This window comes from Citrus clementina, unplaced genomic scaffold (assembly GCF_000493195.1).
Source record: "Citrus clementina cultivar Clemenules unplaced genomic scaffold, Citrus_clementina_v1.0 scaffold_9, whole genome shotgun sequence".
NCBI classification, from domain to species: Eukaryota; Viridiplantae; Streptophyta; class Magnoliopsida; order Sapindales; family Rutaceae; genus Citrus; species Citrus x clementina.
The window spans coordinates 15646483-15661371 of record NW_006261964.1 but is presented as its reverse complement, the minus strand read 5'-3'; the positions used below and the strand labels follow the sequence as shown (position 1 = coordinate 15661371).

Below are 14889 nucleotides of genomic sequence, written 5' to 3'. Positions count from 1 at the left end.
GCTTGATCCATAGTTTTACTGCTACTGGGGAAACGCATAGTGCTTATTTCATTGATGAAGTCTAATAACAGATTTGATGGTGTATGACTGTCTTCAGAGGTTATGAGAATATAGTTCTGGAATTTGATGATGGTTCTGAAATTTCTTTTGTATAGATCCTTGGCTATGCTCCATATGGCCTTTATTCCTCTGGCTCTTCGTGTTCTGATCCAAGGTTCATTTATGTGTGGAACATTTGTGTAATCTGTCCCAACTTCGACCTTGAAATTCTTAGTGAGATGACCTATAGAGATCATATAAAAGGCTTGAAATTCTACGTTCTGATAGTATTCTGGGCTTATGGTGTAGAATTTTAGGTATATGGGTCTTTTTTGGGCGAACCTTGATACTTCTTTTATTAATAAGTCATCAAGGCTGGCTATTTCTTGAAGATTTATATCTGGATATACCAAGTCTAAATACCCATATTTTGCTATCTTTCCAACAATGAGTGGATCTGCTCCTTTTGTAGCAATCATTTTAGGGTACATATTTTTTCCTGGTGCCTTGAAAATTGTATTATTGTGGGAACAAGTGGAGTACACCCATGTAGAGAATTGTTTATATTCTTCTTCTTTTGGATTCAGGGGTTTCTCCTCTTCTTCTGTATAAGGGTTGTTTATTTCTATTAACTTTTTTGGAGGATCTGATTTCGGAGACTGGACTTCTATAGATATGATTTTATTTGGAACTGGGTCAGAGATTGGTTTATCTTCTCTGAAGGGTCCACTACTGCTTCCTATATTTATTGGGTTAATGTTTATTGGGCTTGTGTTTATAGAGAGTGCTTTTGTTAGGTCGTCTATGTATGACTCTAACAAATTTATTCCTTTTTCATGAGCTTCAGATGCTTCTTTTAAATAGTTTAATGCATCAATTATGTCAGATGCTTTTGTTTTGAGCCTTTGTACCTCAGCTTCTATTTTCCCGATGATTCTATTTACTTCGGGATTCATTCTCCAAATTCTATGTTCCTGCTTAGGAAATCTGCAAGGAAATTGTTAATTCCTTTTATATGGACAATTTTAAAATTATAATATGACAGATAAACTTGCCATCTATGCAATCTTCTGTACTGAGGTTCATTTGGTAAAATCCTATTAACAAGAGCGTTTACCTGAGAATTATCAGTTTCTACAATAAATTGTTTTTGGAGTAAAAATAAAGAGAATTTTTTAATTCCTTTGTATATTGCAAGGAGTTCTTTTTCATGTACAGGATAATTAACCTGAGCTTGGTTAAACGTTCCACTAGTGTATCGACAAATTTCATTTATATCAGTTTTAAGTATTGCTCCCCAATATAAGTCAGACGCATCTGTTTGTATTACTAATCTATCTTTTTCATCTGGTAATCTTAAAGTTGGAAGGTTTTTACATTCTTCTTTTAAATTTTTTACAGTTTCTGTATGTTCTTCATTCCACCCTCTAGTATTATTTTTTCTTAATAATTTTCAGAGTATATTTCTCTTTTTTGATAGGTCTTTTATAAATCCTTCTGCATAATTTAAACATCCCAAGAATTTTTGTATTTGTTGTTTATTTTCTAATTTATCTGGAAACTCAATTATTTTTCTTCCTATATGGCTCTAGAGTTTGATTCCTTGCTTGTCAAGTATCATTCCTAAAAATTCTATTTTCTTATGCTCTATTACTGTTTTTTTACTAGATAGTACTATGCCTTCTCTAATACATGTATTAGCAAATTCTTTCAAATGGTGTCTATGTTCCTCTATTGTTTCTGAAGCTATCAATATATCATCAACATAGACTATAATGTAATTGTAGTCTCTAAATATTGTATCCATCCTACTTTGGAAAATTTGTGGAGCATTTTTTAATCCAAAGGGCATTACTAACCATTCATAATGACCTTGTGGGGTACTAAAGGCTGTGTAAGGGATACTATTATTTTCCATTTTTATTTGCCAAAATCCTGACTTACAATCAAATTTTGAGTAATATGTTTTATTTTTTACAAGATTTATTAGTACTTCCTTATTTGGGAGAAAATATCCATCAAATTTTGTATATTTATTTAGTTCTTTGTAGTTTATTACCATTCTTGCTTTTCCTCTAACATGTTCTGCTGTTTTCCTAACCATAAAAGCTGGACTATTATGCAGACTATTACTACTTCTAATAAGTTTTAAATTTAATAATTCTTTTATTTGAATTTTAAATTCTTCTCTATCTTCTTCTGTATACATCATGGGTTTTAGTCTTATAATCCTATTTTCAATTAATTCTATTTTTGCTCTAGGATGATCCGGTTTCCATAATGCTAAAGGATTTTCTTTATAAACTTGCTCAAGCTGTGATTTTATTGTTTCTAATTGTATATTATAACTTTGTCCTTTTTGTATTAAATAATGTTTTTCATAAATATACTTATCACCACGCTGGGCTGGCTGAACTCTGTAAGGTTTAAATTCGCGAGGGATGCGGAGAATATGATTACAATGGGTTTTTAAAGTGATCATATAAGGTGTCTGTTGGTAATATTGGAACTATTGTATGAAATCATTTCCTAAAAGGATATCACAATCCATACTATTATATTGGAATATTTGATTAATACGTACTATTTTACTCCCTAGTAAGATTTCAAAGTTTAGAATAGATTGATTTACATGTTGTTTATCTCCTGTAATACCAATAATTTTTAATTTTCCATTTGATTCCCATTTATTAGATAAAAAAGATTTCATAATAGTTATTTCACTACCAGTGTCTATTAAAGCACAAGTATCTATATCTTTTTCTGTTATATTTAGTTGTATATATACAGACATAGGGTACTTTATATAAGCCTGTTTTAACATGTGTAACAAATTATTGTTTGGCCTTGGATTAAGAAAGTTATCTTATTAGGTTCAATTTTGTAATATTCTAAATCATTTAAAAAACTATTACCTAGTACTATATGTTTTTCTAGGTCTGTAGTCATGAATGAGTCTATATAACAAGCTACTATTATTCTAAGTCCTTCTATTATTATGGGGACTTTAACTTCTTGTTTACAAATATGTTTATTTCCATTGAAATCAGTATACTCATATGGAACTTCCTTTTCTTTTACTAAGAGTCCTTTATTTTTTGTGTGATTCATATAATTATGGCTTGTGCCAGTATCTAATAGTATAGGTACTTTTGCTGTATAATCTATTCCATTAAAGTATTGTCCAAGTATTTTTACCACATTATTTGTTGGTACTGATTTGATTATTTGTTTATCAGTGTTTAATCGTCTAGAAGAACTTACTCTTATTAAGGTTCTTCCAGCAAAACTTATAGGGATAATGGAGTTTTCATTACTATTATCTAAAAATTATTTTTTATCATCGATATTTAATTCATAATTTATAGGGATTTTGTAATCTTGGATTACTGGTTCTATAAATGTTGCAATATCTTCACAATCTTTATTTATCTTGATGTAAGGTTTATTACCATATATTTCTCCGTAATTTGAATTACAGAAACTATATAAGGCTGAGTAATGTATTGTCATTATTCTATTACCTTCTTTCATTAAATTTTTCTTTAATAACTTAAAATGTAAGCTTAATGTCTCGTCTATGTTTTTATCTTTAATGTGTACACAATATCTAGGGTGACAAGTAAATAATAATTTAGTATAACATAAATTTCCTTCTATTGTTCCAAGATGTCCTATATTAGGATCTGTAAATCTTTGATCATGTAATGATAAGACTATAGGGCTATCTATTCCTTCTTTAAAAAGAGATTTTATTAAGATTTGTATCTCAGCGAGGTATACATATTGAATTTTTCCTTTGGTTGACTCATTTTTTATTTTTCTCAGTGCTAATTCTATGGATCTCTTATTTATTAAACTAAATCTAATATTTCCTTCAGCTTGTGTAATTGTCACAGCTTTTTCTTGTTCATAATATTCATGTAATATTATTCGTTTTCTTTTAAACATATCTCTAAATCTATGGATTATTCCATATTCTGGTTTTTCCATATTTAATTTTAAAAGTTTATTATATTTTTCTTTGTTAAAAGTAGCAACAAGGCTGTATCCACTTTTATTTTCTTCTTTTTCTATTTCTTCTATTTCTTCTATTTTTTCATTATCTAATAACTCTTCTTTATTCTGATTCATTTTCAGATTCTTCAGCCATATAAACCTCTTCTCCTATGTAGTCAAATAAATTATTTATTTCTTCTAAGTCACTTTCTATATTTTCAAAATCTTCTTTTAAGAGTTTAACCTTTTTCTTTTTTATACAATCTGTACTTATATGTCCTATTTCTCCACAATTCCAACATTTACATTTGGACTTATCTAATGTTTTTCTTTGGTTTTTATATTTTCTTTTATAATATTTTCTTCCTGATTTTTTATATTTTTTCTTAAAATTATTATATTTTTTATATCTCTTCTCTTTATGATAAGATTTTCTGCGTTTTTTATGAGGTACATAACATCCCCATTGGGTAGGCATTTCTGTCTTTTCACAACATATTTTTGTTATGTTTTTACTCTTTTTTATTAAACTTCTTTGGATACAAATTTCACTTAATCTTGTATTTAAAAATCTGATCCTAGATCCTAATGTATCTGGGATTCTACTATCACTATTACTAGTATATTTTTCATATTCATTTATGAAATATCCATTCCATGGATAAGGTAATTTAGAGTAATACAAATTTTTATAAATGTTCCGGTCTTCATGACTCATGAATTGTGTATAATAATATTTACTAAATTCACATGTATATTCTTTTACAAAACACATATTACAGATTGTCAGGTTTATTAATTTCATTCTAGCATTTAATTTATCATATTTTGCTTCATTTTCTATATTTTGTAACCAATCTTCTCCTAAGAATTCACTAGCAATGTATTCGATTATTCTTTCAATACCTAATCCTTTATCTTTTCCTAATGCTATTTTGGTTGAGTCTTTTATTAATTTTTGTGTATCTTCACTTAATCTTTTCCACCAATTAAATACATTTCCTGTAAAACTTGCTATTAGAATATCTGTTAATATATTTATTTTTTCTTCTTCGGTTTCTACATTCCAATCATCCTTGGATCCATTGAATATGAAAAATAATTTCATTTGCATTCCCCATTCTACTAAAGCTTTTCGGGGGTCTATTTTACAATCTAAGTCTAAAAATGTACCTGCATTGCTTATTGGCATCAAGTGGTCATTATTAGGTTGGTAATCTTTTTTCCAAGGGGTATTTTTAACGGGCGGATAGTATTCATAAAATGGTCTATTTTTCTTTTTATTTGTTTCATATATATGGCTAGGTTCTCCAATATCAGGTTTTAATTCTGGACCTCCAGCGACATTCATTTTTATTTGGTATTTGTTTCAAATTCTTCTAAATCACTAAGGTTAATATCACTAAATTTTTCTGTTAATTCTTCTAATGTATTTTCCATTATTCTGTATCACTAGGTGTGTTTTCTTTTATCTCTAATTTTTCTTTTCCCTTTTCTTCTCCTTTTAATTCTGCTTTTAGCTTTTCTGATTCCTCTAATATTTTTGGGTACTGGGTTTTTATAAACCAATCATCATAACTTCCTGGTTGAGGTTTTGTCATATGTTTTTCAATATTTGTCCCTATTATTCCTAATTTTATCATTTCAAGTTTCTCAACTTTTTTATTTTTCTTTCGGCTTATCTGTATTGTCGATAATTCTATTTTTATCTTTCCTATTTCTTGTTTAATTTCTCTCATTTCTTCTTTAAGATTTAAAAGTATCTCTTTTAATTCGATTAATGTAGTTTCCATAAAATGTAGGGGTGCTAATAGATATTTTTCCTTTTGAGTGTATGTTACATTCAACGTAACATAGTGTTGGCCTTAACTTAAACCTTACTCTAGATGGCGAAAAAATGAAATGAAATGAAATGACAGTGACATCTGTGAAGACTTGAAAGGGTCCAAGTCAATGGTTGATGTGTTTTTAGTTTAATTTTTCTTTTAATCTTCATATTCACAGAATGCTAGTTGACATCTGGAGCTCTACACTTTACAAAGAATGGTTTCGTGCCTTTACAGCACTGTAAAGTAAAGCACCAAAGTGTGCATCCGAGAATGATTATGTTCACATACACTGCAAATTATAATCTTGTTTTAGGAACAAAATGAGAAAAAAGAAAAATAATGCATCTCTTTTGGACTGCCATCTCAGTCTCGTTATTGTATCAATTTTGATTTTAGAAGTTCTAGTCTGAGTTGCAAGATTAAGAATTGGTTACATAAGGAATTCTGTTAATTTATTATCGGGGTTTATTTTTTATTTTTTTCTGATTTTGTTCTATTGATGTTGGGAATTAAAGCTCTGGCTGTATGATTCTGATTTATTTTTCTTTAATATCTCGGTTCCAATTCTTGTTTGTTGTCAGTGTGTTATAACACATTTGAAGGCAATGAATAGTTGCCCAATTACTGTTAGAGTACCGACAACTGCTCTCTTTTGGTGATCCACTAAGTCTGTTGGAGAAACTGCTTGACACAATAGCTTAAACTTGTAAAAGCTAAATAATAGTGGTGGGGGAGGCAGATAAAATCCTTCTCATTTTAGATAGAAGACTTATTGTTTGGTTTCCGAAGGACCCGTTGTGATGTCTTTTTAACTTTAGTAAGCAACATGTATGTTTCTTTCTTGATTTTAAGGAACTTTATTATGCTTTCTGCGTTCACTATGGCTTCGCTGACTCATTTTTAGTTTTAATTTTTTTATTTTTATTACTGCCATGCACTTATGAGATTACTTTGATTGTATTACATATCCTGTGACTTTCAAATTGGATGAGAGGATAGTCTTCAGTGTACTAGCAAACAGTGCTTGTGTTTTCTGGAGGGCATTTTAATTGTTAATGGTCTCATTATGCCTTTATTTGTCCTCAAGATCTTAATAGAGTTAGGATTATAATGCTTGAAAAAATTTTCCACAAAGCTGAGCAAAGAATTTCATTTTTATCTAATTGTGTGTCGTTCTATTCTCTCTTTTTTTTTTTAATTTGTTTTATGTTTAACTCCAGCTCGAAATTTTCTATTCCTGCTGATTTTTGCAGCAAGATAAATATGTGCCCAAGTTTGGGAACTGGGAGACTGAAGAGCATATCCCTTACACTGTCTATTTTGAAAAGGCAAGGTATAAAAAATATGGTGTGAAGATGAATCCAAATAACCCTCAACAAAATCCTAACTCATTTTCAGAAACTGTTACTCCTGCTCAAGCTTCTCCCTCCCTGACGGAAATCAAGTCAGGCATGCAAAATGGGCAAGAGGCACTGTAACACCCCAAATCTAACATGTGCGGAGCACGTGAAGAAGGAGGTTACTCACAAATCATAATCTTTGCTCATAAGTTTCAAATTGAAATACCTCCAATTCTTATTCAAATAAATCCATAAATTCAAACGTCTAATACTAAATAATCTCTCCCGAGGACATAAAAAAAATAATAATAAAAGTCTCAAACTCCAAATTACACGTTCATAAAAGAAATAACTAAATAGAAACACGAGTCTATTCCTCCTCTTATTCAAATGGCAAACGGAAACGGAAAATTACTAACTCCAAAGCTAAGCGCACCTTTCAAAAGAAACTTAATCTGCAAAAAGTAATGACGAGGGGTGAGTCGTCAACTCGGTAAGTAAAACCATTTCTAACATACTAGGCTTATCGATACAAAAATATTGTAAGCCTTCTTTTGTTTAAAACATATATCATAATCCACAATTTTCATAAAACGATATATCACGATAACATAACATAAATTCTTATTAATTCAGAATATCGAAAAGCATATTTACTTACGAAGCAAATCATATAATACGTATACAGAAAACAAAAAGGTTAGCTCTTGTCACATAGTGTCACCTATAGTCCCGGTGACCCGGCCAGAAACAGAATCAGAATATCGTGTGCACACTTAGAACAGAAACCCAGTACTGGTCCAGACAGATATATCGTATATTATGATCAGAATCAGAATCAGAATAACTATGGACAATGAGCCAAAACATTAGGAATCCCATACAATCATCAGTAATCGAAATCATATATGGGTACAAAACATTCGTATCAAATTTATAAAAGTTCATAACAATAATTTAGGCTTGCATAACATTTTAAAGATAAAATCATAAAAGATTGTCATGTCATAAAATTATTTACATATTAAAAAGCATTCATAAAATACTTTGTCAAAAGAATTTAACTTAAAAACATTTACATAAAACTAATTTTATTATCAAAATCAATTAATCCTTTAAGTAGTATAAAAACATTTATACTCAAAATACTTATACATATCTAGTATACCAGGAATGAAATTACTTACCTCGACAAATGAACTTGAATTAACCCACCTCTAAGCTTCTAAAAGCCTCAATCACCTTCAACTCCTTAAACAAATACAAGATATGACAATTAATGACTTATTCTAAGAATCTGATTTTCTAATTCATACCCGTACAGGTCTGATTCTCAGAATTTTAACTCTTAATCTAAAACTCAGAATGATATAATATCCTCTGGAACTATTCTGGACATCCATGAGTACCCCATGTAAAATTTACAAGAGGATCCGATATCAAAAACATTTTAAAAACTATTTACTACTCAGCAAACTCAAAACTGTTTTCGCATAATCTAAACCAAACAGAACGGGTTCCGTGATTTTTATAAAATAAAATACTAACCATAAAATTATAAAATTAAAACTGGGAATCCTAGACACATATATTAACCTACATATAAACTTTCAGAATTTTTCGAGTTCATTTGATGGTACAAATAGTCTTGTGAATCCGATCACAATGCTGGAATCGCAGTTTTCCAGTGCAGTGGTTTCTATTTCGAAAATACATATAAAATTGAAAACGAAGTCGAATTTAATGAAATAAAATTTAATCAAGAATCCCTACATGTCTAGTTTCCAGAAATATAAATTTTATAAGAAAATTCGTTCAGAAAATATAGGTTTAAATTCGAGATTCTCATGCTATCCAGAATTATCCTGTGCTTAATACGTCAAAGATTGATTAACTAAACTCGTAATAAATCAAAACCCTAAACAACGCCTAAATACATTCTAAATCTTGCATTATGATCTACAACCATCTAGAATCGTGCCAATATAAACCCTAGCTAGATAGAGTGATTAGAAATCTGTTGAGAATAGGGAGAATAACTTACCCGTCGCTTTGATTCTCTCCTAAACAAAGGTTTGAATCCTAAGATTTGGGTAGGAGCGTAAAGAGCAGCAGAGAAGAAGAATAACCGTTGTGAATTTAGGGTTATGGGAGGGGAAAAAGTATGCATTTATAGGGAATCTTAAGAAACCCTATTTAATTAGGAAAAATAATATTTTTCCAAAACTATCTCATAAATAACCTCTATTTATAATTAGTATCCCTTTCTTAATAAGGGTTATAGGCCACCCATAATTCTCAATGAAAGCCCAATTGCCATAATTTAATATTATGAAAATTTGTGGCGTTACAGGCACTTAGGACAAATCATGTGTGCAGGAGCAGCCGACATTATGAAGATGATGTGAAGATAAATGTACCAATTAGGGATGGCAAAATCCGGGTTTGGGTCCAGGTTTAGCCTTCCCGATTCCGGACCCGGACACCATTTTCTTCTTACCGGACTCGGATTAAAACCCGATTTTTTTCATCCGGGTCCGGAACGGGTTCAACCCGAAAAAATCCGGGTTTCCGGATTCCGGGTTTTAAACCCGGATCAATAAATTAATTTCTAAAATTCTAAAAATAAAATCTTAATACATTTCCAATCAATAACATATCCGGATTGTAAATCATCCATAAACAATAAAAAATTCTAAGCAATAACACATCCAATAATATAAATCCATAAATTTCAATATTTCAATTAATAAAACAACCACAAATATTTCTCCATTTTCTATGAAACCTGCAAGTAGCGGGCTTGATGTCTTGAAAGCGACGACTTTCTTGTCCTGCATGATGTCACAAAGCAAAAATAATTAGCACGTTAATCCAAGGTAAAGCCCCTGTTTGGTTGCGAAGGAAGTCAAGGAAGATCCATGGAGTTTAAGAGAGACAGAGAGCGGGGCAAATCGAATGAAGGAGCGGCGTTGAGGTCGAATTGCGAGCGATTTAAGAGAAGAGAGAAGACGCAAGGCGTCAGCGACGGTGGCAAACTCGAGCTTGGGACGGCAGCAGCCTTGACCGATGATGATGAATAGGCACTTTTCCTGCAGCAGGCGGCAGTTGCGATACGAGAAAGAGGAATAGATAAAATTAGGTTTCTTTTTTTTGTTGTTTGTATTTATATTAATTAATAAATATAATTAAAAAATAATATTAAAATAAGATATCTGGGTTCGGGTTCCGAATATACGGGTTAACGCAAATTCGGAATCGGACCCGAATATATTCGGATTATTAAAATTCATTGCGGATACCGGATTTTTTATAATCCGGTACGAATTCAACCCGAACCGGATTATCCGGGTCCGGGTTAAACTGCCATCCCCAACCAATGTTTGGGAACTGGGAGACTGGGAACTGGGAGACTAAAGAGCATATCCCTTACACTGTCCATTTTGAAAAGGCAAGGTATAAAAAATATGGTGTGAAGATGAATCCAAATAACCCTCAACAAAATCCTAACTCATTTTCAGATAATGTTTCTCCTGTTCAAGTTAATACTTTCCAGAGGGAAACGAAATCATGGGAGCACAATGGGCGAGTGGCAGGAAGGAAAAAGCTTGTGTACAGCAGCAGCAGCCAAGACGATGGTGACCTAAGGAGACCTGATGATTCTCCCCGGTACCATCGTAGCGTAAATCTTAAAGTTGCCGTTGAGTCACTTCTTAACAGGCCTGGTCGCAAAAGGGCCAGAAGGCATAATGTACGGTCCGACAGCAGGGTTAATCGCTCACCCTTATCCTCATGGGAAGGAGGGGGTTCCACAGAAAGTGGAAATAACTTAGCTTCCTTGACTCCTGCAAGATCCCAACAGAGATCAGTTACTCAAGGCGCTGAAACTGTAATTTTTCCTTCACCTTGATTTCTTGTTTACAAGTGTGTCAATATATTTGCTCGAACACTGACCACAATTACTTATATAGTTTACACAGGCTAATTAGAAAAATCAATTTAGATGGACAATTGTATCGGCAGCTAGATTTGAAAAGTCCTGCTTGTTAATTATACGGAAACATGTTATTGGGATATTGGCAGCTGCTGCTACTGTACTTTGGTTTTACAATTTCCTGTTCTGACTTATATTTCTTCAGTACAAATTGTGCCAAGATTTTGAATTTCTTGGAGATGAAAAAATATATGCCATATTTTTGAAGTGTATCAAGTTCAATTGGGAAATTTCATTATGAATATATATGGATTCTTAATTATATAAAGTTACTTTTTGTTGTTGCAGCCTGGTCACATTGCTGCAGTTACAAAATTCGGTGATTGGGATGATTATATTCCTGCAACAGCTGATAGGTACACTCTCAACAAAGTGAGAGAAGAGAGGCTCAATCGGACTGGAAATGTATCAGCTTCGGCACTCGGAAAACCTCATTACAAAGATCTGAAGCAACACAAAAATGGAACTTTTAAGGTACGTTGGAACATTCTACTGATGGTTTCATTTCCCTAGGTGAAAATGGCAACGGAAAGCCAGTGTATTTTAGATTTGTTAGCAGAAAATAGTTTCTTGAGTTGTTACCAAATGAGTCTTTTATTTCCAATTTCATTTTTGTTTGTTGGTTTGCTTAATTAATCTGATGTTTCTCTCATTCTCGTTTCACAGAAATGTTGCTGCTTTCCAATTTCATGGTGATATCTTTTGCTCTGGCTACATGGGAGATTTTGTATTTTTGTTAATGCTATCCCGTGTCGTATCATATACACATACATATACATATAGTATAAATTTATCACTCGTGTGTTGCATGGGACTGAGATGTACAAGGCTTTGATGGAAAAACTTCGACTTTAGTTTCTTCCCTTGGTTATATATCCGCTTCATCGCACGCTTGAGTTTGTATATTGAGTGAAAGACACTCACCGATGTAAATTGTTCTTAATTGATATCAAATTTTTAGGTCGTGCTGAAACCTTTACTGTATACAAGATACCTAATAAATTTAGAGAAATTTTTCTGTTTTTAAAAGAGTTTGTAGAGGTTATTTTGTTGAATGATCTATGAACATGATATACATTGCTAGGATTTCTCTGGACCTAGCAGTGTAATCTCTAACTGGAGATACTTGAATTCATAAGAATTGCTTAAACATAGAAGCAGAGCTTGAACCAACACATATTTTCATTATGAACAATAACTTGAAATTGAATAAAGACACAAAACATTCACTTATATATACATGGATAGCTAGCTTAAGGGGCAACACATGGAAATGAATAGAATTTTATCCGCATCTGTAGCTGATGTTAGCCAATTATTGAATAGCTTCTAGAAGTTTTGTCTTTCCATGCTCATATGCAAATATTCCTCTGCATAACAGTTTTGCCAGCTCATCAAATACAACTTATCGTCTGCATCAGCTTGCTGCTGAACATAATGGCCCATGTGGCTTGCCAACAAGGCCTCGAGCTCGAGGTCAACCTTTGACTCATCATAACTACTGCTTTCAACACCCTCACTCAAACTCAAGGTCTTGTCAAAAACCTTGAGTTTGCTTCTAAAATGACTAAACTTGTAGTAAGGCAGTGGCTTAGTGAGAACATCCATAATTTGATCCCTGCTTGTAACAAAACTTATCTCCAGCTCTCCTCTGGTTACCTTATCTCTGATGAAATGCAGGTCTATTTCAAAATGTTTAGTTTTTGAATGATACACAATATTTGTAGCTATAGCAGCTGCACTAGTGCTGTCACTTAGAATCCTTGGAATTCTTTCTACTTCAATCTTAAGCTCACTAAGCAGAGAACTTATCTAAGTAATTTCGGTAATGCAAATAGCTATAGCTCTGTATTCAGATTCTATTGTCGATCTTGCAACCATGCTCTGTTTTCTTAAACTCGATGCAACTACATTATCTCCCAAGAACACACAGTAGCCATTGATTGACCTTCTATTATCTGGATCACGAACCAAATCAGCATATGTGTATGCCACAAGGTCAAGGTTGTTTGATTTTCTAAATTTTAAACACATATAAATAGTGTTCTTAATTACCTTAGCACTCTTTTGCAAGCAATCCACTGAGATTGCCTAGGATCTAACATATACTGGCTGAGCTCGTTGACAGAAATGGCAAGTTCAGTTCTTGTGAGTACAGTATACTAGAAGCTACCCGCAGCACTTCTGTAAAGTGTAGGGTTATGAAACTTAGCACCTTCACCTCTTTTTAATTTTTCTGTTGTGCTAAATGGAGGCTCTATTCCTTGTAGTTTATTCCTTGTAGTTACTCATCTCAGTTCTTGCTAACAGGTCTTAAACATACTTGGCTTCAGAAAGTAGAATGGAGTTCTAGTTTCTGATAACTTGTATCCCAAGAAAGTAATTTAAATTTCCTAGATCTTTTAAAGCAAAAGCTTCATTCAGCCTTCTTATCACTTCTTCAATGCCTTTATTATTGTTCCTAGTGATTATTATATCATCAAGATAAACAAGCATGATGATCACCTCAGACTTGTTCCTTTTGGAGAACAATGATGTATCACACTTGGAGTTGTTAAATCCCCAAGAGTATAGAGCATTTTTCAGCTTGTCAAACCATGCCCGAGGGGCCTGTCTCAAACTATATAGAGCCTTCTTCAGTTTTCATATATAATTTGGTCTTCTTGTGTCTTCAAAACATTTAGGGTGTGGCATGTATACCGTTTCTATCAAGTCACCATTCAGAAATGTATTGATTATGTCAACTTGCCTCAACATCCACTCATTGTTCACTACCAAAGTTAGAATGATCCTAATTGTTGTAGCTTTGACCATTGGGCTAAAAGTTTTTTTAAAATCAAGTCCAAGGGTCTATAGAAATCTCTTCACAACTAGTCTAGCTTTGCACTTGTTGACTGTTCCATCTGGATTCTCCTTAACTTTATAAACCTACTTATTTCTAATGAGTTTGTAGTTTTGGTCATTTAGTATCAAGGTCTAGGTCTTATTTTTCATTAGGGCATTGTATTCATCCTCCATGACCCTTCTCTATTTAGGATCTTTTAATGCCTTTGTTATATTTTGGGGTAAAGAGGTTTGATGTTGAGCATAAATTTGATATAATTTTGGCTTAAAGATTCCTGCTTTAGACCTCGTTATCATAGGATGTGAGGATAAGGCTTTTTTAGTACAGGTGGTTTGAGTGTTTAGTTCTGTGGTTGAAGACAAGGTATGATTTTCTTCTAAGGTGTTTGGCTAAGACTGAGACTGAAAAGGTGAATGATTGTCTGACATTGTGTTGGAGCTCCAATTCTAATGTGCTTCATTCTGGTCACGATCTAGGAATTGTTCCAAGGTTCCAGCAGTATCTTGAGAGTGGCTATAAGTTATTTCTAGTTATGTGGACTCATAGGGACTATTTGTAGAAAAAGATACAAATCGAAATCTTTCAAGGACTGTATTAAAATCATTTTGATCAGTGAGCTTATGTTTGCAAAAATTAGAGTCATTTTGGAAAGGAATGGAGTTCTCATTGAATTTTTACTCTTGCTGAGATTTATACTCTTCTTAAGTGATGCATGCTAACATAACCTATATGACTAACATTGATGCTTAACAATTTACACTTGGATGTGTGAAAGTCAAATTTATGTTTGTGATTCTTAAGTATGGAAAACATTTGCAACTAAACACTTTAATTTGGGAGTAA

At 32.4% G+C, this 14889-nt stretch overlaps 1 protein-coding gene across 1 annotated transcript in view; it reads left to right on the top strand.

Moving 5' to 3' along the window:
- Positions 1-11897, top strand: part of LOC18033127 (RPM1-interacting protein 4) — a 72347-nt gene extending 60450 nt beyond the window's left edge. Inside the window, exons 2-5 of the mRNA XM_024186715.1 lie at positions 7121-7200; positions 10664-11096; positions 11490-11675; positions 11868-11897. Of these exons, the coding sequence (XP_024042483.1) occupies positions 7121-7200; positions 10664-11096; positions 11490-11675; positions 11868-11897 (729 nt within the window). The remainder of the gene's footprint in view (positions 1-7120; positions 7201-10663; positions 11097-11489; positions 11676-11867) is intronic.
- Positions 11898-14889: the final 2992 nt, after the last annotated feature.